The 26889-nt window shown below is 39.1% G+C and overlaps 1 protein-coding gene across 6 annotated transcripts in view; it reads right to left on the bottom strand.

Moving 5' to 3' along the window:
* Positions 1–26889, bottom strand: part of FYB2 (FYN binding protein 2) — a 172758-nt gene that overhangs the window by 7373 nt on the left and 138496 nt on the right. For 4 of the 6 annotated variants that reach the window (XM_089337354.1, XM_051856422.3, XM_089337356.1 and 1 more), the window contains exons 16-17: positions 19202–19243; positions 1860–1946 (exon numbers count right to left, since the gene is read on the bottom strand). In XM_089337354.1, the coding sequence (XP_089193480.1) occupies positions 1860–1946; positions 19202–19243 (129 nt within the window). The remainder of the gene's footprint in view (positions 1–1859; positions 1947–19201; positions 19244–26889) is intronic. The other 2 variants (XM_089337355.1, XM_008265195.5) reach the window with 1 other exon arrangement.

The following is a 26889-nucleotide window of genomic DNA, read 5'->3' as shown; positions in this document are numbered from 1 at the left end:
AGGCAGGAGCCAGGTGCTTCTCCTGGTCTCCCATGGGGTACAGGGCCCAAGCACTTGGGCCATCCTCCACTGCACTCCCTGGCCACAGCAGAGAGCTGGCCTGGAAGAGGGGCAACCGGGACAGAATCCGGCGCCCCGACCGGGGCTAGAACCCGGTGTGCTGGCGCCACTATGCGGAGGATTAGCCTATTGAGCCGCAGCGCCGGCCCTGATGAAGCTTCTGACTTCAACCTGTCTCAGCCCTGACCACTGTGGTCATCTGGGGGAGTGAACAGGTGGATGGAAGATCTATCTCTCTGCCTTTCCCTCTCCCTTTCTGTAGCTCTCTCTCAAAATAAATAAATAAATAAATAAATAAATCTTTTTAAAAAAGAAACCGATACATTCATTTACAGGAGTAATGAAAGCCCCACTATTGCATTTTCAAACATTTACTCAGTTGAGAGTTAACGTATCTTACTAAATCAATTTGTTATAAGAAATAAAAAAGCATCAAAGAATTGTCTCCCAAAATACTTACTTGTAAATATACTGAAAAGCTTTTGGGGATTGTGTGGAGTGGTAGGGTCAAAAATTTTGATGATATTTCCCCTCTTATATTCCCATTTGCTGAGCTATGTAAATGCATGTGAAGCTATGAATTTTAAAGTAAAAAGATGTTTGTCCTAGTTTAGTTGGTGAATACATTTTTCCAAGTTATAACAAATAAATTACTTCAATACACCCAAAGAAAATAAACGTAAGGGTAGGATCATCCTTGGAGTTTAGATTTTGTACAGACTGATGTCTGATTTCTTTTGGGGTACCCAGTAGGACTTTTCTAGACAGGTTTTCCAGAACAATGTTCATATAATGTTCACAGCTCAGTAACTATGTAGAAGATTTTCCCAAACATTAAAGAAAGCACCCAGACCCTGTGCCATAGCCTAGCAATTATGAAGACCGTAGCACAGAGCGTTATGTGACAACTTAGTTGGTAAAAACATCACCTCCCACAACATCCAATTGGGGACTTGCACTACATCAAGAAGGGTGAGAATCCATGCAACGTTCTTTGTAAACTCCAATACTAGTTGTAGTCACAGCTGGAACTATATTACATTATAGAGGAAGCAGTCTTAATATATGACACCTAGTTTCTCTTAAAGTTTCATTTAAGTTCAAATTGGTGTTTTAGGTTCTATCTTGTAAGACAAAAAAGTTTTAACTTAAAAGAAAATTAGAAGTTTTTCATTATATGACAAGGGCCATCTTGAAATCTTTCTTCATTCTCCACTCAACAATAGCAAGGATGAAGATGCTGAAGATAAATGTGTGTGGTGTTTAACATTTTCATATCCCTCTTTCTTTTTTTCTTTGAAGAGTTATTTATTTGAAAGGCAGAGAGACAAGGAGAGAAAGAGAGACAGGGAGGGGACAACAGTGTGGAGAGAGGATGAGGGAAGAGGGAGGGAGAGAGACCAATCTTTATCTGCTGGGTCACTCCCAATATGATGGCAAAAACTGGGGCTGGGTCATGCCAAACCCAGGAGCCAGGAACTCTGTCCCAGTCTTCCACATGTAAAATAGGAACTCAAATCCTTGGGCCATCATCTGCTGCCTTCCCTTCATTAGCAGGGATCTGGGACTCAAATTGGCACTTCAGTATGAGATGAGGGGGTCCCAAATGTCATCTTAACCCAGGATACCACAAATCCATCCCCCATTGTCTCTCTTAATCCTTTCAGATGTACTGTGATATAGGTTATTATCATTTTGTAGACTAAGAACTGGACAATCAAATTTGATGATTTGCCTAAGGTCAAACAGCCATAAGTTGTAGCAGATAAGCTGTAATATAACTGCATCTGTTTTCTTACCTTTCTGATGCTTCAGCACTTTTTTTCTCTTTTTTTTCCTTTGATATCAAAAACTTGGGCTTCCAGGTTTTCAGTTTATCTTCATCTCTGAGGAGAAAAATATTTTGAGCAAGTTAATTAAGATTGAACTATTGAACATTTACAGAATCATCAATTGTTTCTGGGTAATTATGTTTTAAAATTTGTGTGTGTGTGTGTGCGCGCTTATTCTTGTTTAAATTTTATTTAAGGTATTCAAATTTCATGTATTTTATGTATAAAGATTCAGGGACATAGTGATGCTTCCCACCCTACTCTCTCCTGCCCATGTTCCCACTCTTCTTCCTCCTTCCTCTCCTTTTCCATCTCTTAATTTTTACAATGATCTATTTTCAGCTTATTTTATACTCATAAAATTAATCATACATTAAGTAAAGAGTCCAAAAAATAGTTTGAAGAAAAAAACACTATTCTTCAATAGTAAAGATAAGGGCTGTTGGCCGGCGCCACGGCTCAATAGGCTAATCCTCCGCCTTGCGGCGCTGGCACACTGGGTTCTAGTTCCGGTCGGGGCGCCGGATTCTGTCCCGGTTGCCCCTCTTCCAGGCCAGCTCTCTACTGTGGCCAGGGAGTGCAGTGGAGGATGGCCCAAGTGCTTGGGCCCTGCACCCCATGGGAGACCAGGAGAAGCATCTGGCTCCTGCCTTCGGATCAGCGCGGTACACCAGCCGCAGCGAAACTGGCCACGGCGGCCATTGGAGGGTGAACCAACGGCAAAGGAAGACCTTTCTCTCTGTCTCTCTCACTGTCCACTCTGCCTGTCCAAAAAAAACAACAACAACAACAAAAAAAACAAAAAACAAAAACAAAACGAAAAGATAAGGGCTGTTAACAATCATATCATCTCAAAATGCAAATGGGACTCCTATACATTACATTTTAGGCACTCTATCAGTTACCACAGATCGGGGAAAACATGTGGTATTTGTCTTTTTGAGACTGGCTTATTTAGTTTTTTTTTTTAACTTTTATTTAATAAATATAAATTTCCAAAGTACAACTTTTGGATTCTAGCATCTCTCCCCCCCCCCCATAACCTCCCTCCTACCTGCAACCATTCCATCTCCCACTTCATCTCCCATCCCAATCTTCATCAAGATTCATTGTCAATTATCTTTATATACAGAAGAACAATTTAGTATATACAAAGTAAAGATTTCAACAGTTTGCACCCATACAGAAACACAAAGTGTAAAGTACTGTTTCAGTACTAGTTATACCGTTAATTCACATTTTAAGGACAGAGATCCCACATGGGGAGTAAGTGCACAGTGACTCCTGTTGTTAACAATTGACACTTTTATTTATGACCTCAGTAATCACCCGAGGCTCTTGCCATTAGCTGCCAAGGCTATGGAAGCCTCTTGAGTTCGTCAATTCCGATCTTATTTAGACAAGGCCATAGTCAAAGTGGAAGTTCTCTCCTCCCTTCAGAGAAAGGTACCTCCTTCTTTAATGGCCCATTCTTTCCACTGGGATCTCACTCACAGAGATCTTTCATTTAGGTCTTTTTTTGCCACAATGTTTTGGCTTTCCATGCCTGCAAAACTCTCATGGGCTTTTTAGCCAGATCCGAATGCCTTAAGGGCTGATTCTGAGGCCAGAGTGCTGTTTAGGACATCTGTCATTCTATGAGTCTGCTGTGTATCCTGCTTGCCATGTTGGATTATTCTTTTTTAATTCTATCAGTATCAGCAGACACTAGTCTTGTTTATGTGATCCCTTTGACACTTAATCCTTTCATTATGATCAATTGTGAACTAAACTGATCACATTGACTAGTGAGATGGGATTGGTACATGCCACCTTGATAGGATTGAATTGGAATCCCCTGGCACATTTCTAGCTCTACCATTAGGGGTAAGTCCGAGTGAGCATGTGCCAAACTGTACATCTCCTCCCTCTCTCATACTTAACAGGGATCACTTCTCAGTTACATTTAAACACCTAAGAATAACTGTGTGTTAGTTAAAGAGTTCAACCAATGGTATTAAATAGTAATAAAAGAAATAAAATAATACATTGTTCCTCAACAGTCAACACAAGCACTGATCAAGTCATTTTTCCTCATAGTGTCCATTTAATTTAAATAGGTTTCCTTTTAGGTGCTCTGTTAGTTGTTACTGATCAGGGAGAACATATGATATTTGTCCTTTTGGGACTTGCTTATTTCACTCAGCATGATTTTTTCCAGGTTCCTCCATTTTGTTACAAATGACCGGATTTCATGTTTTTTGACTGCTGTATAGTATACTATAGAGTACATGTGCCATAATTTCTTTATCCAGTCTACTGTTGATGGGCATTTAGGTTGATTCCATGTCTTAGCTATTGTGAATTGAGCTGCAATATTGAGGTGCAGACAGCTCTTTTAATTGCCAATTTAATTTCCTTTGGGTAAATTCCAAAGACTGGGATGGCTGGGTTGTATGGTAGGGTTATATTCAGGTTTCTGAGGAATCTCCAGACTGACTTCCATAGTGGCTTTACCAGTTTGCATTCCCACCAACAGTGGGTTAGTGTCCCTTTTTCCCCACATCCTCGCCAGCTTCTATTGTTGGTAGATTTCTGAATGTGAGCCATTCTAACCAGGGAGATGTGAAACCTCATTGTGGTTTTGATTTGCATTTCCCTGATTGCTAGTGATCTTGAACATTTTTTCATGTGTCTGTTGGCCATTTGAATTTCCTCTTTTGAAAAATGTCTATTGAGGTCCTTGGCCCATCTCTTAAGTGGGTTGTTTGTTTTGATGTTGTGGAGTTTCTTGATCTCTTTGTAGATTCTGGTTATTAACCCTTTATCTGTAGCACAGTTTGCAAATATATTTTCCCATTCTGTCAGTTGCCTCTTCACTTTCCTGACTGTTTCTTTTGCAGTACAGAAACTTCTCAATTTGATGCAATCAGAAATGTTAATTTTGGCTTTGACTGCCTGTGCTTCCGGGGTCTTTTCCAAGAAGTCTTTGCCTGTGCCTATATCTTGCAGGGTTTCTCTGATGTTCTTTAATAATTTGATGGTGTCTGGTCATAGATTTAGATCTTTAATCCATGTTGAGTTGAATTTGTGTAAGGTGTAAGGTAGGGGTCTTGCTTCATGATTCTGCATGTGGAAATCCAATTTTCCCAGCACCATTTATTGAATAGACTGTCCTTACTCCAGGATTGGTTTTGGATCCTTGATCAAATATAAGTTGGCTATAGATGTTTGGATTGATTTCTGGTGTTTCTATTCTGTTCCATTGGTCTATCCATCTGTTTCTGTACCAGTACCATGCCTTTTTTTTTTTTTAACAGGCAGAGTGGATAGTGAGAGAGACAGAGAGAAAGGTCTTCCTTTTGCCGTTGGTTCACCCTCCAATGGCCGCTGCGGCTGGCGCACCGTGCTGATCCGATGGCAGGAGCCAGGTACTCATCCTGGTCTCCCATGGGGTTCAGGGCCCAAGGACTTTGGGCCATCCTCCACTGCACTCCCTGGCCACAGCAGAGAGCTGGCCTGGAAGAGGGGCAACCGGGACAGAATCCGGCGCCCCGACCGGGACTAGAACCCAGTGTGCCGGCGCCGCAAGGCGGAGGATTAGCCTAGTGAGCCGCGGTGCCAGCAACCATGCTGTTTTGATAACAACTGCCCTGTAGTATGTCCTGAAATCTGGTATTGTGATGCCTCCAGCTTTGTTTTTGTTGTACAAGATTGCTTTAGCAATCCGAGGTCACCTGGGCCTCAGATGAATTTCAGCATCATTTTTTTCTGGGACTTGCTTATTTCACTAACTATAATGGTTTCCAGTTGCATCCATTTTTTTACAAAATGGGATTTCACTTTTTAACTGCTGCATAATATTCCATAGTGTATATATGCCATAATTTTTTTTTTTTTAGGTTAACAGCATCTGCTTTTAATTAAAATTTCATTTTAGAGTAACAATAGTTTTCTATTTACCTAAAAGTCAGCAGACAGCACAGAGAATCCCACATACTTCACACCCAATTTCCCTTCTTATTAACATCTCCCATTAGCTCAGCACATTGCTCGCAGCTAATGGGCCAGTCAGGATGTGTCATTATTCAGTGGAGTCCATGGTGCATTCACATGTCCTTAGTTTCCATCACAAGTCCTTTCACTGCAGCAGGGACCCCTCCTGGACACCACATCACAGGTACCTCTCAGGTCTTCTGGGCTCCTCTGTAGCCTCGATGGTTTCTCAGACTGGAGTTTTTTTCGATGATCTTGGCAGTTTGAGGAGCACAAGTCAGGTGAAATATCCTTAGGTATGATTTTTCAGAATTTGCTTTCAACAGAATAGTCTAGAGTGATAGATTTGGAGAAGGAAGACCCCACTGGTAAAATACCACACTCATCACAGCATGGAGCGTGCATTCATTCAACATGGCTTATCACTGTTGCTTTTTCTGAAATTATCTCTATGTGCATATTTAACCATCTTTTCAATACAAATCTACACTTTTAGGCAACAGGGGAAAATGTGGGAATCTGCGAGTGATTAAATTCCAAATATAGAAGGAATCAGGTAAATTACTTTATTGAAAATTAGTTTATGGGCACCTCTCCACTGTCAGTCAAAGCTGAACTCTCCAGGATCCTTTGAGACTATTTCATTATAGAGTAGCAATCAAGCTCCAAATTAAACTTAAATATTTTTAAATACTCTTTTCTGATAAAAATGTTGAAACTATTGGATATAAATTGTTAGTATTAAAGACTGGAACATGCGATTTTTTTCTTTATTTTTATGCATTTTAATTTCTTTATGTTGAGTAATAGAACATAAGTTTAATTATATAAAAAGAACTGAAATAGTCATATTTAATGATCCTGTGTCTTTTTTTTTTAACTTTTATTTAATGAATATACGTTTCCAAAGTACGAATAATGGATTACTATGGCTTCCCCCCCATACTGTCCCTCCCACCCACAACCCTCCCCTTTCCCACTCCCTCTCCCCTTCCATTCACATCAAGATTCATTTTCGATTATCTTAATATACAGAAGATCAGCTTAGTATACATTAAGTAAGGATTTCAACAGTTTGCTCCCACACAGAAACATAAAGTGAAAAATAATAGATGATTTTTTTTAATGATGATGAAATCAGATCAGACCTATTGTCATGTTTAATCCCAGTGAGAGTCAAGTTGGGAGTTGATAGTTTCTTCTTTTTTTTTTTTTTTTTTTTTTTACAGAGGATCAGTTTAGTATGCATTAAGTAAAGATTTCAACAGTTTGCACCCACATAGAAACACAAAGTGAAATATATTATTTGAGTACTCGTTATAGCATTAAATCTCAATGCACAGCACATTAAGGACAGAGATCCTACATGAGGAGTAAGTGCACAGTGACTCCTGTTGTTGACTTTACTAATTGACACTCCTGTCTATGGCATCAGTAATCTCCCTATGCTCCAGTCATGAGTTTCCAAGGCTATGGAAGCCCCTTGAGTTCTCCGACTCTTATCTTGTTTAGACAAGGTCATAGTCAAAGTGGAGGTTCTCTCCTCCCTTCAGAGAAAGGTACCTCCTTCTTTGAAGACCTGTTCTTTCCACTGAGATCTCACTCACAGAGATCTTTTGCCAGAGTGTCTTGGCTTTCCATGCCTGAAATACTCTCATGGGCTTTTCAGCCAGATCGGAATGCCTTTAGGGCTGATTCTGAGGCCAGAGTGCTATTTAGGGCATCTGCCATTCTATGAGTCTGCTGAGTATCTCACTTCCCATGTTGGATCACTCTCCCCTTTATTTATTCTATCGGTTAGTGTTAGCAGGTACTAGACTTGCTTATGTGCTCCCTTTGACTCTTAGTCCTTTCATTATGATCAATTGCGAACTGAAATTGATCACTTGGAATAGTGAGATGGCATTGGTACATGCCACCTTGATGGGATTAAATTGGAGTCCCCTGGTATGTTTCTAACTCTACCATTTGGGGCAAGTCAGCTTGAGCATGTCCCAAATTATATATCTCTTCCCTCTCTTATTCCTACTCTTATGTTTAACAGGGATCACATTTCAGTTAAATTTCAACACTTAAGAATAACTGTGTATTAATTACAGAATTAAACCAGTCATATTAAGTAGAACAGACAAAAAAACTACTAAGAGGGATAATGTATTAAGTTGTTCATTAACAGTCAGGGCTATGCTGATCAAGTCACCGTTTCCCATAGTGTCCCTTTCACTTCAACAGGTTTCCTTTTTGGTGTTCAGTCAGTTGTCACCGATCAGGGAGAACATATGGTATTTGTCCCTTTGGGACTGGCTTATTTCACTCAGCATGATGTGTTCCAGATTCCTCCATTTTGTTGCAAATGACTGGATTTCGTTGTTTCTTACTGCGGTATAGTATTCTAAAGAGTACATATCCCATAATTTCTTTATCCAGTCTACCGTTGATGGGCATTTAGGTTGGTTCCAGGTCTTAGCTATTGTGAATTGAGCTGCAATAAACATTAGGGTGCAGACCGCTTTTTTGTTTGCCAATTTAAATTCCTTTGGGTAAATTCCAAAGACTGGGATGGCTGGGTCGAACGGTAGGGTTATCTTCAGGTTTCTGAGGAATCTCCAGACTGACTTCCATAGTGGCTTGACCAGTTTGCATTCCCACCAACAGTGGGTTAGTGTCCCTTTTTCCCCACATCCTCGCCAGCATCTGTTGTTGGTAGATTTCTGAATGTGAGCCATTCTAACCGGGGTGAGGTGGAACCTCATTGTGGTTTTGATTTGCATTTCTCTGATTGCTAATGACCTTGAACATTTTTTCATGTGCCTGTTGGCCATTTGGATTTCCTCTTTTGAAAAATGTCTATTGAGGTCCTTGGCCCATCTCTTAATTGGGTTGTTGGTTTTGTTTTTGTGGAGTTTCTTGATCTCTTTGTAGATTCTGGTTATTAACCCTTTATCTGTTGCAGAGTTTGCAAATATTTTTTATCTAGTCATCAGTTGATGGATATCTGTGTTGATTCCATGTTTTAGCTATTGGGAATGGAGCTGCAATGAACATGGTGATATAGATAACTCTTTCAGATATTGACTTCATTTTGTTTGGGTAAATTCCCAGGAGTGGGATTGCTGGGTCACATGGTAGGTCTATATTCAGATTTCTGAGGTATCTCCATACTGTCTTCCACAATGGCTGCCCCAGTTTATATTCCCAACAGTGGATTACGCTACCTTTTCCCCCACATCCTTTCTAGCATATATTGTTTGTTGATTTCTGTATGTGAGCCATTTTAACAGGTGTGAGGTGCAACCTCATTGTGGTTTTGATTTTCATTTCCCTGATGGCTAATGATCCTGAGCATTTTTTCATATCACTTTTGCCCATCTGATTTTCATCCTTTGAAATCTGCCTATTCAAGTTCTTTGCCCATTCCTTTGGGCAAAATCAACAAACATTGGTTTGTTTGTTTTATTGTTGTCAAATTTCTTGAGTATTTTACATATTCTGGATATTAATCCTCTATCAGTTTCAAAGTTTGCAGATATTTTCTCCTATTCTGTCCATTTCTTCATCACTTTACTGTGTTTCTTTTGCAATACAGAAGCTTCCCAGCTTGGTGTAATCTCATTTGTCTATTTTTGCTTTGATTGTCTGTGCTTCTGGGATCTCTTCCAAGAAGTCTTTGCCTGTGCCAGTGTCTTGCAGATTTTCCCCAATGTTCTGCAGTAATTTGATTGTATCAGCCAGTAGATGCCGATTTTTGATCCACTTTGAGTTGATGGTGTAAGGAAGGATTTTTTTTTCCAAAGAAACTTTTTAAAGATTACAAATTTCTTAATTAGAACTTTAGGAATATAGTGATTCTTCCCACCATACCCACCCTCCCACCTTCACTCCCACTCACCCCTCCTCCCTCTCCCATTCCTAGTCCCATTCTCCATTAAGATTCATTTTCAATTAACTTTATATACAGAAGAACAACTCTATACTAAGTAAAGATTTTAACAATTTGCACACACACACACACACATTCTATTTGAGAACAAATTTTTCAGTTAATTCGCATAATACAACTCATTGAGAACAGGTGACCTACATGGGATATACGTGCATGGTGATGCACATTTTTAATTTAACAATTAACACTCTCATGTATGACTTCAGTGACCAGCCGGGGCTTTTGATATGAGCTACCAAGGCTATGGAAGCCTTTTGAATCCACATCATCCATCATTATTTAGACAAGGCCATAAGCATAGTAGTTCTCTCTTCCCTTCTGAGAAAAGTACATTCTTCTTTGATGGCCATTTCTTTCCACTGGGGTTTCTCTTACAGAGATCCTTCATGTAGGACATTTTTTTGCCATGGTGTTTTGGCTTTCTATGCCTGAAATGCTCTCATGGGCTTTTCAGCCAGACCAGAATAAAGCAGGAGTTTTGTTTCATACTTCTGCACATAGAGATCCAATTTCGCTAGCACCATTTGTTGAAGAGGCCATCCTTGCTCCAGGGATTGATATTAGCTCCTTTGTCAAACTTTTGTTGGTTGTATATACATACACTGATTTCTGGAGTTTTTATTCTGTTCCAGTGGCCTACATGTCTATTTTTGTGCTGGGACCCTGCTGTTTTGATTGCACTGCCATATAATATGTCTTGAAATCTGGTATTGTGATGCCTCCAGCTTTCTGTTGTATAGTTTGCTTTAGCTATTCAGAGTCTCTTGTGTTTCCATATGAATTTTAGCATCATTTTTTTCTAGATCTGAGAGAAATGTCATTGGTATTTTTATATAGATCACATTGAATCTGAAAATTGCTTTCAGTAGTATGGACATTTTGATGATATTAATTTTCCAACCCATGAATATGGAAGATTTTTCCATTTTTGTGTGTGTATCTTCTATGTTTTAATGTTCTATAATTTTCATTGTAGAGATCTTTCACCCTCTTGGTTAAATTTATTCCATGGCATTTAAATTTTTTTGTAGCTACTGTGGATGGGGTTGAGTTTAGAAGTTCTTTCTCAGCCATGGCATTGTCTTTGTATGCAAAGGCTATTGATTTTATGCATTATTTTTATATCCTGCCATTTTACCAAACTCTTTTATGAGTTCCAATAGTCTCTTAGTGAAGTCTTTTGGTTCCCCTATATATAGAATCATGTCATCAGCAAATAGGGATGGTTTGATTCCTCCTTTCCAATTTGTATCCCTTTGATTTATTGTTCTTGCTTAACATCTTTGGCTAAAACTTCTAGGACTGTGCTGAACAACACTGGTGACAGTGGGCATCCTTATCTGATTCTGGATCTTAGTAGGAATGCTTCAACTTCGCCCATTCAATAAGACACTGGCTTTGTTGAGGAATATTCCTTGTATAACCAATTTGCTTAAGGTTTCATCATGAAAGGGTGTTGTATTTTATCAAATGTCTGCTCTGCATCTATTGAGATCATATGGTTTTTATTCTTCAACTTGTTAATGTGATTTATTACATTTATTGATTTGTGAATGTTGAACCATCTCTGCATACCAGAGATAAATTCCAGTTTACAAAAAAATTATGAAGAGTTTTCTAGAATTATATTTTGATAATCTATGGCAAGGCCACCTGGTAAATATTTTATGATTTGCAGGCTAAGTCATCTCTATGGCAAATATTCAACTGTACCAATATAACTTGATTTACAAAGATAAGTGGTAGACCACATTAGGTTTACAGGACATAGGTTGCTGACCCTTGGTCTGTTAAATCAAATTTAAAACCAGAAGCAAGTGATCAACCTGCTTATAAGTATACTTCAAGAAGATTCCATGATGGTGCATTAGAGAATGACATACTGTGCTAGGCTAGGGATAAATAGTAAAAGTGTAGGAAATACACTCTCAGGGGAGAATTGGAGAGAAAAACCACACAGGAAATCCTACAAGAGAAAGAGAAACACTATGGATTGTGTGGAGAGTGTGGAAGTATAGCATGAACATGAATACAACATACGACTGCAGCAGTCAAGAGCTGGAGCAAGAGGCAACATAGTGGCTGCTTGGAGGAGGAGGTGAGACTGCAGCAAACAATGGTAATATAGCCAGAAGAAGAGCATGGCATGAATCCAGACTGGAGCCTTGGGGACTTGCAGTTGCCTGTGGACCCAGTTGAAGTAGAGTGGGCATGTTTATTTCACCCCAACTTCCCCACAACAGCATCTGCTGCCTGGTTGAGAAAGGGTGCTCTTGGCTTTGAGCAGCTTCAGAAGACTTTTTGTGCACTCACAGCAACTGGCTTAGACCAAACACCTCGGCAGTACCGGTAGCAGTGGTGGGGAGAGAGCAACACTCAGCCACTGACTCTTTTATACGTGTGTGCTACAGAGATTCTAAAGGAGGGAAAAACCTGAAGTTCCCACTAACTTTCAGCCTGCCTGGGAGTGGCTAGGCACTCATACAGGACAGTAAGGCACTCCCAACCTCCCAGGATCAAGATGCCTATGTGGAGCTGGCTGAGGGAACATCTGCCACTCTGCTGAATGGACAGACTGGCAGGGAAGAGCAAAAGTTCTACACCCAGCAACTGTGGGAGTCTTGTGTGCTGAGACCATGAGGACTTGGTGGTTACATGAGAAGGTGCAGGGTGTAACTGGAGCTCAATGGTTGCCTGAGGCAGGTCATTGCAGCAGGAACTGTGTTCACAATGAGGACTGCACACATCATTTGTGTGGTTCATACAGTGGTGGGGATGAGTGTTGAATACACTGGGGACTAATACCCAGAAATTGTTCAGCTTGGAGGAGAGGTGGTGAAGGAGTGATCACACCAATAGAGGTGTACATCCTGCCCCCCTTCTGTAAACAGGAGATCTACCACCACCAACTTAGGTGCTTCCCTGGATACTCACTCCACCCTGGAGCACTGAGCAGAACTCCCTGGCCACTCCCACCACATACCTCTTTGTATTCACTGAAAGTGAAGACATTCCACTAAGCCCCAAAGGCATAGCTCAAAGATAAAATCCATTTGAGGAAAAAAAAAAAAACAGTAAGTATCTCCACAAATGCAAAAATATATGCAGAAATTCAAGAAACAAGAATAAGGAAGACACCATGTCCCCACCCCACACCAAGAAACACATTTCAATATTAGAATGTAAAGATGAAGAGATTGAGGAAATACCAGAAATGGAATTCAAAAAATTATTCATAGGATTACTCAAATTTAATCAGAAGCAAATCCACAAACTAAAGAAAATTATACACAACATTAATGAAAATTTTCCCCATAAAATTATTTTAAAGAGAAATCAAAATGAAATATTAGAAATGAATAATTCAATAGATCAAATAAAAAATGCATTGGAAAGCCTTAGCAGCAGACTTGGCAAGGCAGAAGATAGAATATCTAAGCTAGAAGAAAAATCTTTAGAAAATTTCCAGTCAGATCAAAAAAAGGCAACAGATAAATTAAAAACAGTGTTGGATATTTATGGGATACTATAAAACAACCCACATACGTATCTTAGGAGTTCCCGAAGCTGTGAAAGGAGACAATGAAATATAAGGCCTATTTAGTGAAATAATTTCAGAAAACTTCCCCAATTTGGAGAAAGAAAAGGACGTCCAAGAGAAGAAGCACATAGAACTCTTAGTAGACATGACCAGAAAAGATCTTCACCACGACTAGAAAAGATTCTAGGGGGCCGGCGCCATGGCTCACTTGGTTAATCCTCTGCCTGCGGCGCCAGCATACCATATGGGCAACGGGTTCTAGTCCTGGCTGCTCCTCTTCCAGTCTAGCTCTCTGCTGTGGCCTGGGAAGGCAGTGGTGGATGGCCCAGGTGCTTGGGCCCCTGCACCCATGAGGGAGACCAGGAGGAAGCACCTGGCTCCTGGCTTCAGATTGGTGCAGTGCTGGCTGTGGTGACCATTTGGTGAGTGAACCAACGGAAGGAAGATCTTTCTCTCTGTCTCTCTCTCACTGTCTGTAACTCTACCTGTCGAATAAATAAATAAAAATTTTTAAAAATAAAGAAAGGAAAGGACAGGAAAGGAAAGGATCTAAAATGTGCATGAGAGAAATGCCAGATTAATTTCAGAGGATCTCCAAGTAGACTCACAGCAGACTTCTCATCAGAAACCCCACAGGCTAGAAGAGAATGGCAAGATATAGTCCAAATCTTAAAAAAAAAAAAAAAAAAACCTGTCAACCCAGAATATTGTACCATGAAAAGCTCTCATTTATGAATGAAGGTGAAATAAAGACCTTCCGTAACAAACAGAAATTGAAAAAGTTTGTCACTACTCATCCAGCCTTTCAAAAGATGCTTAAGGATGTGCTACACACAGAAACAGAAACATTACAAAAGAATGTGAAAGCAGAAAATCCTCCCAGTAAAAGTACAAAAGAAATCCAGAGTAAACAATAGGAATATTATTTACAGAAAAATGGCAGAGCCAAGTTGTTACTTATCAATAGTCACCTTAAATGTAAAAGGCCTCAACTCTCCAGTTAAAAGACACAGACTGGATGAATGGATCAAAAAAAGACTCATCTACTTGCTGCCTACAAGAAACACATCTTACCAACAATGATACCTGCAGGCTGAAAGTGAAAGAATGAGAAAATATATTCCATGCCAACAGAAAATTTTTAAAAAGGCAGATGTTGCCATCCTAATATCAGACAAAATACACTTTAACACAAAAAACACTACATAATGATTAAGGGATCAATTCAGCAGGAAGTTGTGACTATAATAAATGTATATGCATCCAATGACAGGGTGACTGGCTATTTAAAAGAAATGTTAATGTATCTAAAGGGAGACATGGACTCCAATACAACAGTAATGGGGGATTATACACCCCACTTTCATCAATGGACAGATCAACTAGACAGAAAGTCAAAAAAGAAACAACAGAGCTAATCAACACTATGGACTGAAGTGACCAAACTGATATCTACACAACTTTTCACACCATAGTTACAGAATACACATTCTTCTCATCGGTGCATGGAATTTTCTCTAGACAAATCATATATTAGGCCATAAAGCAAGTCTCAGCAAATTTTTAAAAAATCAAATTCATACTATACATCTTCTCAGATCACATTGGAATGAAGCTGGAAATCAACAATACAAGAATCTCTAGAGCACATGGACACTGAGCAACATGTTCCTGAATGAACAGTGGGTAATAGAAGAAATTAAAAGAAAAGTCAAAATATTTCTGGAAATGAATGAATACAACATTATATCATATCAAAACTTATGGGATGGGGCCAGTGCTGTGGCACATTGAGTTAATGCCCTGGCCTGAATCACTGGCATCCCATATGGGCACAAGTTTGAGACTTCCAATCCAGCTCTTTGCGATGGCCTGGGAAAGCAGTAGAAGATGGCCTAAGTTCTTGGGCCCCTGCACCTATGTGGAAGACCTGGAAGAAGCTCCAGGCTCCTGGCTTTGGATCAGCTCACTCCAGTCATTGTGGCCATTTGGGGAGTGAATCATCAGATGGAAGACCTCTCTCTCTCTCTGCCTCTCCTTCTTTCTCTGTGTAACTCTGACTTTTAAATAAAATAAATCTTAAAAAAACCTTATGGGGTATAGCAAAAGCAGTGATAAGAAGGAAGTTTCTACCAATCAGTGCCTACATGAGAAATTGGAAATGCACCAAATAAATGAGCATCAATATATATGAAGGACCTAGAAACACAACAACAAAGCAAATCCAAATTAGTAGAAGGAAAGAAAAAAATTAGAGAAGAAATAAACATAATTGAAACAAAAAAATACAAAAGACCAGTGAAATGAAGAGCTGGTTATTTGAAAAAATAAAAATTGACATACAATTGCCCCTAATAACCAAAAAAATAGGGAGAAGACAGAAATCAATAAAATCAGAGATGAAAAAAGGAAATATAACAACAGATATCACAGAAATAAAAACAATCATCAGGAATTATTATGAAGAGCTGTATGGCAACAAATTGGGAACCTAGAGGAAATGGATAGATTCCTAGACACATACAATATACCAAAATTGAGTCATGAAGACAAAGAAAACTGAAACAGACCAATAACCAAGAGATTGAATCAGTAATAAAGACCCTCCCAACAAAGAAAAGCCCAGGACCAGATGGATTCACTGCTGAATTTTATCAGACAGCTAAATAACTACTCCAATTCTTCTCAAGCTATACAAAGCAATTGAAAGGGAGGGAAATCTTCCCAAACTCCTTCTATGATGCCAGCATCACCTTAATTTGTAAACCGGAAACAGATACAACAGAGAAAGAGAACTATAGACCAATATCCCTGATGAACATAGATGCAAAAATCCTCAATAAAATATTAGCTAATCAAATCCAACAACACATCAGAAAGATCATTAACCTGGACCAAATGGGATTTATCCCTAGTATGCAGCGATAGTTCAACATTCACAAATTAATAAAGGAGATAAAGAATATTAACAAACTGAAGAACAAAAACCATGTGGTTATCTCAATAGATGCAGCGAAAGCAAATAAATAAATATGATTCATCATATTAACAAACTGAAGAAACAAAACCATATGGTTATCTCAAAAGATGTAAAGAAAGCATTTGATAGAATACAACATCCTTGCATGAAGAAAACCTTAAGCAAATTGGGTATATAAGGAACATTCTTCAACACAGTCATGCCAATTTTTGAGAAACCCACAGCCAACATCCTATGAATGGGGGAAAGCTGTAAGCATTTCCCCTAAGATAAGGTGCCAGGCAAGGATGGCCACTCTCACCAATGCTATTCAGTACAGTCCTAGAAGTTTTATCTAGAGCCATTAGGTAACACCAAGAAATCAAAGGGATACAAATTAGATAGGTGGAATCAAACCATCCCTATTTGCTGATGACATGATTGTATATATAGGGGAACCAAAAGACTCCACTGAGAGACTATTGGAACACATAAGAGAGATTGGTAAAGTAGCAGGATACAAAATCAACACAGAAAATTCCATAGCCTTTGTATACACAGACAATGCCATAACTGAGAAAGAACTTTTAAGATTAGTCCCATTCATATAGCTCCAAAAAGAATTAAATACCTTGGAAGAAATTTAACCAAGTGGGAGAAAGATCTCTACAATGAAAATGACAAAACATTAAAGCAAGAAATAGAAGAACACATTAAAAAATAAAAAATCTGCCATGTTCATGGATTAGAAGAGTCAACAACATAAAAATGTCCATACTATCAAAAGCAATTTACAGATACAATGCAATCCCAAATAAAATACCAGTGACATAGTGACATTCTTCACAGATCTAGAAAAAAATGATGCTAAAATTCATATGGAAACACAAGAGACCCAAATAGCTAAAGCGATCTTACACAACAAAAACAAAGCTGGGGGCATCACAATACCTGATTTCAAGACATGCTACAGAGCAGTTGTAATCAAAACAGCCTGGTACTGGCACAAAAACAGAAATGCAGGCTGATGGAATAGAATAGAAACTTCAGAAATCAACCCACACATCTACAAGCAACTTATCTTTGCCAAAGGAGCTAAAAACAATCCCTTGAACAAGGACAGTCTCTTCAACAAATGGTGCTAGGAAAATGGGATTTCCACATCCAGAAGTATGAAGCAGGACCCATACCTTATACTTTACACAAAAATATACTCAAAATGAATCAAAGACCTAAATCTATGACCTGATACCATCAAATTCCTAGAGAACACTGGGGAAACTCTGTAAGACATTGGCATAGGCACAGACTTGGAAAAACCCAAGAAGCACAGGCAAACAAAGTCAAAATCAACAACTGGGATCACATCAAATTGAGAAGCTTCTACACTGCAAAAGAAACACTCAGCAAACTGAAGAGGCAGCTGACAGAATGGGATAAAATGTTTGCAAACTGCACAACTGATACAGGGTTAACATCTAGAATCTATAAAGAACTCAAGAAATTCAACCACAACAAAACAATCCAGTTAGGAAATCAGCAAAGGACTTGAACAGACATTTTTCAAGAAAGAAAATTCAAATGGCCAACAGATACTTGAAAAATCTGCTGAGGATCACTAGCCATCAGAGAAATGTAAATCAAAACCACAATGAGATTCACCTCACTCCAGTTAGAGTGGCTCACATACAGAAATCAGCAAACAGCAAATGCTAGTGAGGATGTTGGGGGAAAGGTTGCCTAATCCACTGTTGATGGGATTGTAAACTGGTGCAACCACTGTGGAAGATAGTATATAGATACCTTAGAAATTTGAATATAGACCTACCATGTGATCCAGCCATCCTACTCCCAGGAATTTACCCAAACTAAAAGAAATCAGCATCTGAAAGAGTTATCCATACCCCCATGTTCACTGCAGCTCAAATCATAATAGCTAAGATATGGAATCAACCCAGATATCCATCAATTGTTGACTGGATAAAGAAATTATGGTATATATACTATGGAGTACTACTAAGCTGTAAAAAAAAATGAAATCCTGGGGCTGGCTCCATGGCTCACTTGGTTAATCCTCCGCCTGTGGTACCAGCATCCCATATGGGCACCGGGTTCTAGTCCCGGTTGCTCCTCTTCCAGTCCAGCTCTCTGCTGTGGCCCAGGAAGGCAGTGGAGGATGGTCCAAGTGCTTGGGCCGCTGCACCAGCATGGAACACCAGGAGGAAGCACCTGGCTCCTGGCTTCAGATTGGCACAGCGCCAGCCATGGCGGCCATTTGGGGAGTGAACGAATGGAAGGAAGACATTGCTCTCTGACTGTCTCCTCACTGTCTATAACTCTACCTGTCAAATAAATTTTTTTAAAAAATGAAATCCTGTCTTACAACAAAATGGATGCCAGTGGAAACCATTATAATTAGTAAAATAAATCAGTTCCAAAAAGACAAATATCATATGTTTTCCCTCATCCACCATAACTAATAGAGTACCTAAAATTTAATGTTTAGGAGTGAAATGGACATTTTGAGATTCAATGATTGTTTATAGCTTTGTCTCTTCTATTGAATAACAGTGGTTTTTTTTTCCTTTTTCTTCATACTATTTGTTTAACTCTTTACTTAGTGTAGGGTTAACTATATGATCATTAAGTAAAAAAAATAGATCTTTGTAAAAATTAAGTGTGGGAATGTGAGAGGGAGGAGGAAGAAGTGTTGGAGTTTGGGTGGGAGGTAGGGATGGGGCAGGGGGAAGTATCTGTATGTTCCTAAATCTGTATACATGAGATACATGAAATTTGAATAACTTAAATAATATTTTTAAAAGTGTACTTCATCTTATTTCTGAGCCTTCATGCCTTTGCCCCTAACGTGTGAATAATAACACTAAACATACCTTGACACAGACTGAGCCAACTGAACTGTAGCATTCTTGGATCTGGTAAAAAAGAATGCAGGGAAGGAAGTGGGTGTTACAAAAGGGACTCATACTTTTGGAATTTCATTTTGTGACATATTTTGTTAGACATTTTAGGTAAGCTAACTCACTTGGTTTTCACAATAAATACAGCAATGATTCTTTAATCATTCATAAAGTTTGATCAGAGAGCTAGATAATGTATTATGGTCACAGAAATAGTGGCACTGACATGGCTGAGAAACAACTTCAAGGATCAATCCCATTCACAATAGCTACAAAGACAATCAAATACATTGGAATAAACTTAACCAAGGACGTTAAAGATCTCTACAATGAGAATTACAAAATCTCAAAGAAAGAAATAGAAGAGGATACCAAAAATGGAAAAATCTTCCATGCTCATGGATTGGAAGAATCAATATCATCAAAATGTCTTCTCCCAAAAGCAATTTATAGATTCAATGTGATACCAATCAAGATACCAAAGACCTTATTCTCAGATCTGGAAAAAATGATGCTGAAATTCATATGGAGACACAGGAGACCTCGAATAGATAAAGCAATCTTGTACAACAAAAACAAAGCTGGAGGCATCACAATACCAGATTTCAGGATATACTACAGGGCAGCTGTTATCAAAACAGCATGGTACTGGTACAGAAACAGATGGATAGACCAATGGAACAGAATAGAAACACCAGAAATCAATCCAAACATCTATAGCCAACTTATATTTGATCAAGGATCCAAAACCAATCCTGGAGTAAGGACAGTCTATTCAATAAATGGTGCTGGGAAAATTGGATTTCCACATGCAGAATCATGAAGCAAGACCCCTACCTTACACCTTACACAAATTCAACTCAACATGGATTAAAGATCTAAATCTATGACCAGACACCATCAAATTATTAAAGAACATCAGAGAAACCCTGCAAGATATAGGCACAGGCAAAGACTTCTTGGAAAAGACCCCGGAAGCACAGGCAGTCAAAGCCAAAATTAACATTTCTGATTGCATCAAATTGAGAAGTTTCTGTACTGCAAAAGAAACAGTCAGGAAAGTGAAGAGGCAACTGACAGAATGGGAAAATATATTTGCAAACTATGCTACAGATAAAGGGTTAATAACCAGAATCTACAAAGAGATCAAGAAACTCCACAACATCAAAACAAACAACCCACTTAAGAGATGGGCCAAGGACCTCAATAGACATTTTTCAAAAGAGGAAATTCAAATGGCCAACAGACACATGAAAAAATGTTCAAGATCACTAGCAATCAGGGAAATGCAAATCAAAACCACAATGAGGTTTCACATCTCCCTGGTTAGAATGGCTCACATTCAGAAATCTACCAACAATAGAAGCTGGCGAGGATGTGGGGAAAAAGGGACACTAACCCACTGTTGGTGGGAATGCAAACTGGTAAAGCTACTATGGAAGTCAGTCTGGAGATTCCTCAGAAACCTGAATATAACCCTACCATACAACCCAGCCATCCCACTCCTTGGAATTTACCCAAAGGAAATTAAATTGGCAATTAAAAGAGCTGTCTGCACCTCAATATTTATTGCAGCTCAATTCACAATAGCTAAGACATGGAATCAGCCCAAATGCCTATCCACAGTAGACTGGATAAAGAAATATGGGACATGTACTCTATAGAATACTATATAGCAGTAAAAAACAATGAAATCCAGTCATTTGCAACAAAATGGAGGATTCTGGAAAACATCATGCTGAATGAATTAAGCCAGTCCCAAAAGGACAAATATCATGTGTTCTCCCTGATCAGTGACAACTAAACAAGCAGCAAAAAGGAAACCTGTTGAAGTGAAGTGGACACTATGAGAAACAGTGACTTGATCAGCCCTTGTCCTGACTGTTGATATACAATTTAATACTTTATCCCTTTTAGTTTTTTTTTTTGTTGTTCTACTTAATACTATTGGTTGAACTCTGTAATTAACACACAATTATAATTAGGTGTTTAAATTTAACTGAAAAGTGATTCCTGTTAAATACAAGAGTGGGAATAAGAGAGGAAAGAGATGTCCAATTTGGGACGTGCTCAATCGGACTTGCCCCAAATGGTGGATTTAGAAAAGTGCCAGGGGATTCTAATACAATCCCATCAACGTGGCATGTACCAATGCCATCGCACTAGTCAAAGTGATCAATTTCAGCTCACAGTTGATCACACTGATAGGTCTAAGAGTCAAAGTGATCACACAAACAAGACTAGTGTCTGCTAATACTAATTGATAGAATCAAAAAGGGAGAGTACGATCCAACATGGGAAGTGGGATACACAGCAGACTCATAGAATGACAGATGTCCTAAACAGCACTCTGGCCTCAGAATCAGCCCTTAAGGTGCTCAGATCTGGCTGAAGAGCCCATGAGAGAATTTTAGGCTTGGAAAGCCAAGACACTCTGGAAAAAAAAAGGATTTAAATGAAAGATCTCTGTGAGTGAGATCCCAGTAGAAAGAACAGGGCCATCAAAGGAGGAGGTACCTTTCTCTGAAGGGAGAAGAGAACTTCCACTTTGACTATGACTTTGTCTGAATAAGATCGAAGTCAGAGAACTCAAAAGGCTTCCATAGCCTTGGCAACTCATGACTAGAGCCTAGGGAGATTACTGATGCCATAAACAAGAGTCTCAAATTGTTAAGTCAACAACAGGAGTCACTGTGTACTTACTCCTCATGTGGGATCTCTATCCTTAATGTGTTGTCCAATGTGAATTAATGCTATAACTAGTACTGAAACAGTATTTAACACTTTATGTTCTGTGTGGGTGCAAACTGATGAAATCTTTACTTAATATATACTAAATTGATATTCTGTATATAAAGATAATCGACAATGAATCTTGATGTGAATGGAATGGGAGAGGGAGTGGGGGATGGGAGGGTTGCAAGTGGGAGGGAAGTTATCGGGGGGAAGCCATTGTAATCCATAAACTGTACTTTGGAAATTTATATTTACTAAATAAAAGTTTAAAAAAAAAAAAGGAATAGTGGCATTGAATCCCATTGTGTCTGACTCCACACACTGTGGTCTTTCACTGTCCCTGCTGGTTGAAAACATGTTCTCTGGTATGACAATTTTACTGAGGTGTTCATAATTGACATGAGAAAAGGGGGCTTTCCTCTGTCAGCCACCTGGATGTCTATGTTATCTGCATACCTGAACGCTTCACCAGCTCTTCACTGGGCAAACTCATGAATATTATGTTTGAAGAGATTTTGACATTTTCAGAGCCATCATATTATTATTGCCTTCAGATTGTGGGCACAAGTGTCCCATAGAATATTAAAAAATCTACATTTGAATCATTGAAGATTTAGGTTATGGAAGACTTTTGCAGAACCTTCAAGACTTGTCTAAGGATCGCTGACCCACCTCTTTCCTCAACTTCTATTGCTTTTGAAGCCTATAACAAGGAGCTCAGCAATTATTTCCTTTCTAACCGTTTCATGTTCACCATTTTTTTCCTTCCAATTTAAGTTTCTAGAAGGTGGGACCAAACTTGTATTACACACGTATCCATTACAAGTTAACACAATGCTAGGCATATAATAAGCGCTCAGGAAGGAATTTATTTGGAAGGAGCTACAGCTGTGGAGGAAGGAAATAGAGCAAACACCTGCACAAAAGTTTATTGTCTTCACCAACTATAAATCAGTATACCTTAAGTATTTAAAAAATTGGAAGAGGTAGAGAGGAAGCAAAAGTAGAAAACACATAAAATAGCATAATCTAAACTATCAAAAATATCTAGGTTTCCTTCTCAATGTTTTCCCAAGGGCTATTACAAACTGAATTGAGATCATATTATACACACAATTTTGGATTCTGCTAGTTTCAATTGTCATTATGATGTAAACATTTCTCCATGTCATGCCACTAAAAACAATTGACTATATATATATTTTTTTAATTTTTAATTTTTTAAATTTTTTTTATTGTTGACAGGCAGAGTGGACAGTGAGAGAGAGAGACAAAGGTCTTCCTTTTGCCGTTGGTTCACCCTCCAATGGCCACTGTGGCCCGTGCGCTGCGGCCGGCGCATCGCGCTGATCCGAAGCCAGGAGCCAGGAGCTTCTCCTGGTCTCCCATGCAGGTGCAGGGCCCAAGCACTTGGGACATCCTCCACTGCACTCCCTTGCCATAGCTGAGAGCTGGCCTGGAAGAGGGCCAACCGGGACAGAATCCGGTGCCCCAACCGGGACTAAAACCTGGTGTGCCGGCGCCACAAGGTGGAGGATTAGCCTAGTGAGCCACGGCGCTGTTCTTGACTATATATATTTGAGAGTACTTCGGGAAGTTCATGGAAAATGGAATTGCAACATAAGTTTATTTTGGTGTAAAAATCTTTGAAATGCTTGTACAACTGTTCACAACATGCATTATCTATAAACTTTTTGAAAGCCATCATAAGCACAGATTTTAAAATTATTTTGTGCCTAAATAGACTTATTTTTTAATTCCATTTTATGTGAACATTTTGAAGTACTTTTATATATTTAATTGGTGATATTAAGAAACTTAGATTATCACTGTATTTTTGGACATTTATATTGTTTTAAAAATCTACATTTTCTAATAAAATCCTGATACTTTCATAATTGTTTCCTGTATCTTTTAATTATTTTCATTAGAGCTAATTGCTTGAAGCAGAATTACTAAGAAAACAGGCATATTTGATACATGTTGTCAAATTATTCTTTCATCAAGATCATACCAATTTACTCCTATGCAAGCCCTATGAATATTATGGTCGACTCTTGTCTTCTCTTTCAATCTATTTTAACCTTTCTATCGATCTAGGTAGAAAGTTTAGTGATTTTGGCAGGATGGGAATTGTCACTGCCATGTCACAAGAAAGTAAGATTCAGTGCAGATGACATGTCATAGGTCTCATGGGTACCAAGTTGTTAGGAGTTGAAACTGTTACAGGGTCTTTCTCATTTTCCTTTCCTTTCTGGCTTTCTAGGATGTAGTCTAATGAACAAAAGAAAACAAAAAGCAGAGGTTTGGATTATGTAGCAATAATTTAATTGAGAATTGTTTAGACAATTATTCAATCTAATACCCATCAAGACATGATAAGCAAAGTGGCCACTCTACGCTTTCTCAGGTACTATCTTTCTCCTCTCATTCCAGCTTCTGGTACTTTCCATCAATGTTCCAAATACTATTAGTAATTGGTTTCTCTGATATCAAACTCTAGAAGTTTTACTCTAGCTCGTGAAGAAGAAACTTGTTGGACTTTTATAGGGCTAAGCGATTTGACAAGCACCATTTATTTACAAAATACTCATCAAATGTTCTGTTTATACTTAACACATTTTTTGTTGTTGTTGTTGACAGGCAGAGTTTAGACAGAGAGAGAGAGAGACAGAGAGACAGAGAGAAAGGTCTTTCTTCCGTTGGTTCACCCTCCAAATGGCCACTACGGCCAGCACGCCGCGCTGATCTGAAGCCAGGAGCCAGGTGCTTCCTCCTGGTTTGCCATGCTGGTGCAGGGCCCAAGCACTTGGGCCATACTCCACTGCCTTCCTGGGCCCCAGCAGAGAGCTGGACTGGAAGAGGAGCAACCAAGACAGAATCCGGTGCCCCAACTGGGACTAGAACCTAGGGTGCTGGCGCCGCAGGCAGAGGATTAGCCTAGTGAGCCCCGGCGCCTGCCACTACCTAACACATCTTAAGCTCCATATTAGGAGTTGGGTGACAGAGATGAAGAGAATATGATTCCTACCAGAGGATTTCACAGTTTAATGAAACCTGATGAAGTTCTCCTGTGAAATGTCATCTCTCCTTTATTTTCTTCAGTACCATAGAACACATTTTCCCCATTTCTCATCTGAGCAGGTTTAACGATGTTCTAATGTGTGTTCTAGTCCTAGCATTCCACAGAAGGTGAGATTACCCCCTTGATCTGTGGCTCTGATTACACTGTCCTCTTGCTGAGAGTTCCTCTGGGCTTTATTTTGCAGTAGGGCAGAAGACTATTCTGAAAGGACTTTCCCAAAACAAAATGACTGCCTCCTGGATAAAGTTTCATGCATGTTTTAACAGTTTCTATAGTGGAGGCAAATGCAGTGAATAGTACCAGGTCAACGAAAACCAGAACAGTGATTAGTGGGTGAGCACTAGCCATGTGCAAGTGTGTCCTGAGGAAAATGCTAGGCTCAGAACCCAACATTCCAGAAGATTGAGCCCAGGTCAAATGCAAGGCAGGCATTAAAACAGATTATCAGATTAGAGTTCTTAAAAACCCAAGTTCACCTTGTATGCTGCCTATACAAGATATGGTGAATGAGATTACAGCAATACGAAAAATTGAAGGCTTAAAAATGTATACAGGAGACATACTAACTAAAATAAAGATCCAGTAGATACATTAATATCAGGCAAATCAAATTTGAATGCAAAAAACATCACTAAGAGATAAAGTATAGTAGTAAATAGAATGAGCTAGAAGTCCAGTTACTTGGGTTTGAATCCTAAGGATTAGACCACTTCCTAGCTGTGTAATCTTGGAGAAGTAACACAACTTCTGTTCTTTAGTCTGTCTCCTATAAAATTTGTGTAATAATACTCATAGCATGAGTATCATTCATTCATTGAATGAATACAAATTAAATGAATGAAACAGTGCCTACTCCACAGAAAAACTATTATTATTTTATTTTGTTATAGTATTAGAGATAGCAATTGCTACAGCATAATGAAATATTCTTCCACTAGAGAAGATATGTTTAAGTTTATACGCAACTACTAAAAGAACTTCAGCATATATAAGGCAAAAATGATAGAATTATTTTTTTTAGATTTATTTGAGAGGTAGAGTTACAGAGAGAGAGAGAGATTTTTTTTTGTCTTTTTTTTTTTTTTTTTTGACAGGCAGAGTGGACAGTGAGAGAGAGAGACAGAGAAAGGTCTTCCTTTGCCATTGGTTCACCCTCCAATGGCCGCCATGGCTGGCGCGCTGCGGTCGGCGCACCGCGCTGATCTGAAGGCAGGAGCCAGGTGCTTCTCCTGGTCTCCCATGCAGGTGCAGGGCCCAAGCACTTGGGCCATCCTCCACTACACTCCCTGGCCACAGCAGAGAGCTGGCCTGGAAGAGGGGCAACCAGGACAGAATCCGGTGCCCCGACCGGGACTAGAACCCGGTGTGCCGGCGCCGCAAGGTGGAGGATTAGCCTATTGAGCCGCAGCACCGTCCAAAAATGATAGAACTTCTGACAGAAACTGATAAATCTACCATTCTTGTGTGAGATTTTTAATCATTTCAGGTATAAAAGGAGCAAATATCTAAAAAATTCAAAAAGCTACTGAATATTTGAAAAGAAATTTATATATGCTCAATTTAAAAGCTGTACATGGATCCTTATATCAAACAAATATATTTTTCTAAAGCATGCATGGAATATTTATAAAAATTGACAATTGAGTCTTTTCTCAGAATATGTGGAGGTAATGTCTGAACCACTTTCTTAGACCATAAGGTAGAAGTTAAGGCAGAAACAGCTGCTGGAATAGAACAGAGTGCCTAGAATTAGACCTTCAGATGTACGAAAACTTGACATGACAAAAATGGCATTGCAGATCAATAGGAACAGTAAGGTTCTAGTCAATAAATCAGGCAA

The sequence above is a fragment of the Oryctolagus cuniculus genome, chromosome 7, assembly GCF_051225735.1.
Source record: "Oryctolagus cuniculus isolate XC-2025 breed Fujian yellow rabbit chromosome 7, ASM5122573v1, whole genome shotgun sequence".
In the NCBI taxonomy this organism is placed as follows: Eukaryota; Metazoa; Chordata; class Mammalia; order Lagomorpha; family Leporidae; genus Oryctolagus; species Oryctolagus cuniculus.
The sequence above is the reverse complement of the archived record's forward strand: the minus strand, read 5'-3'. Positions and strand labels throughout refer to the sequence as shown.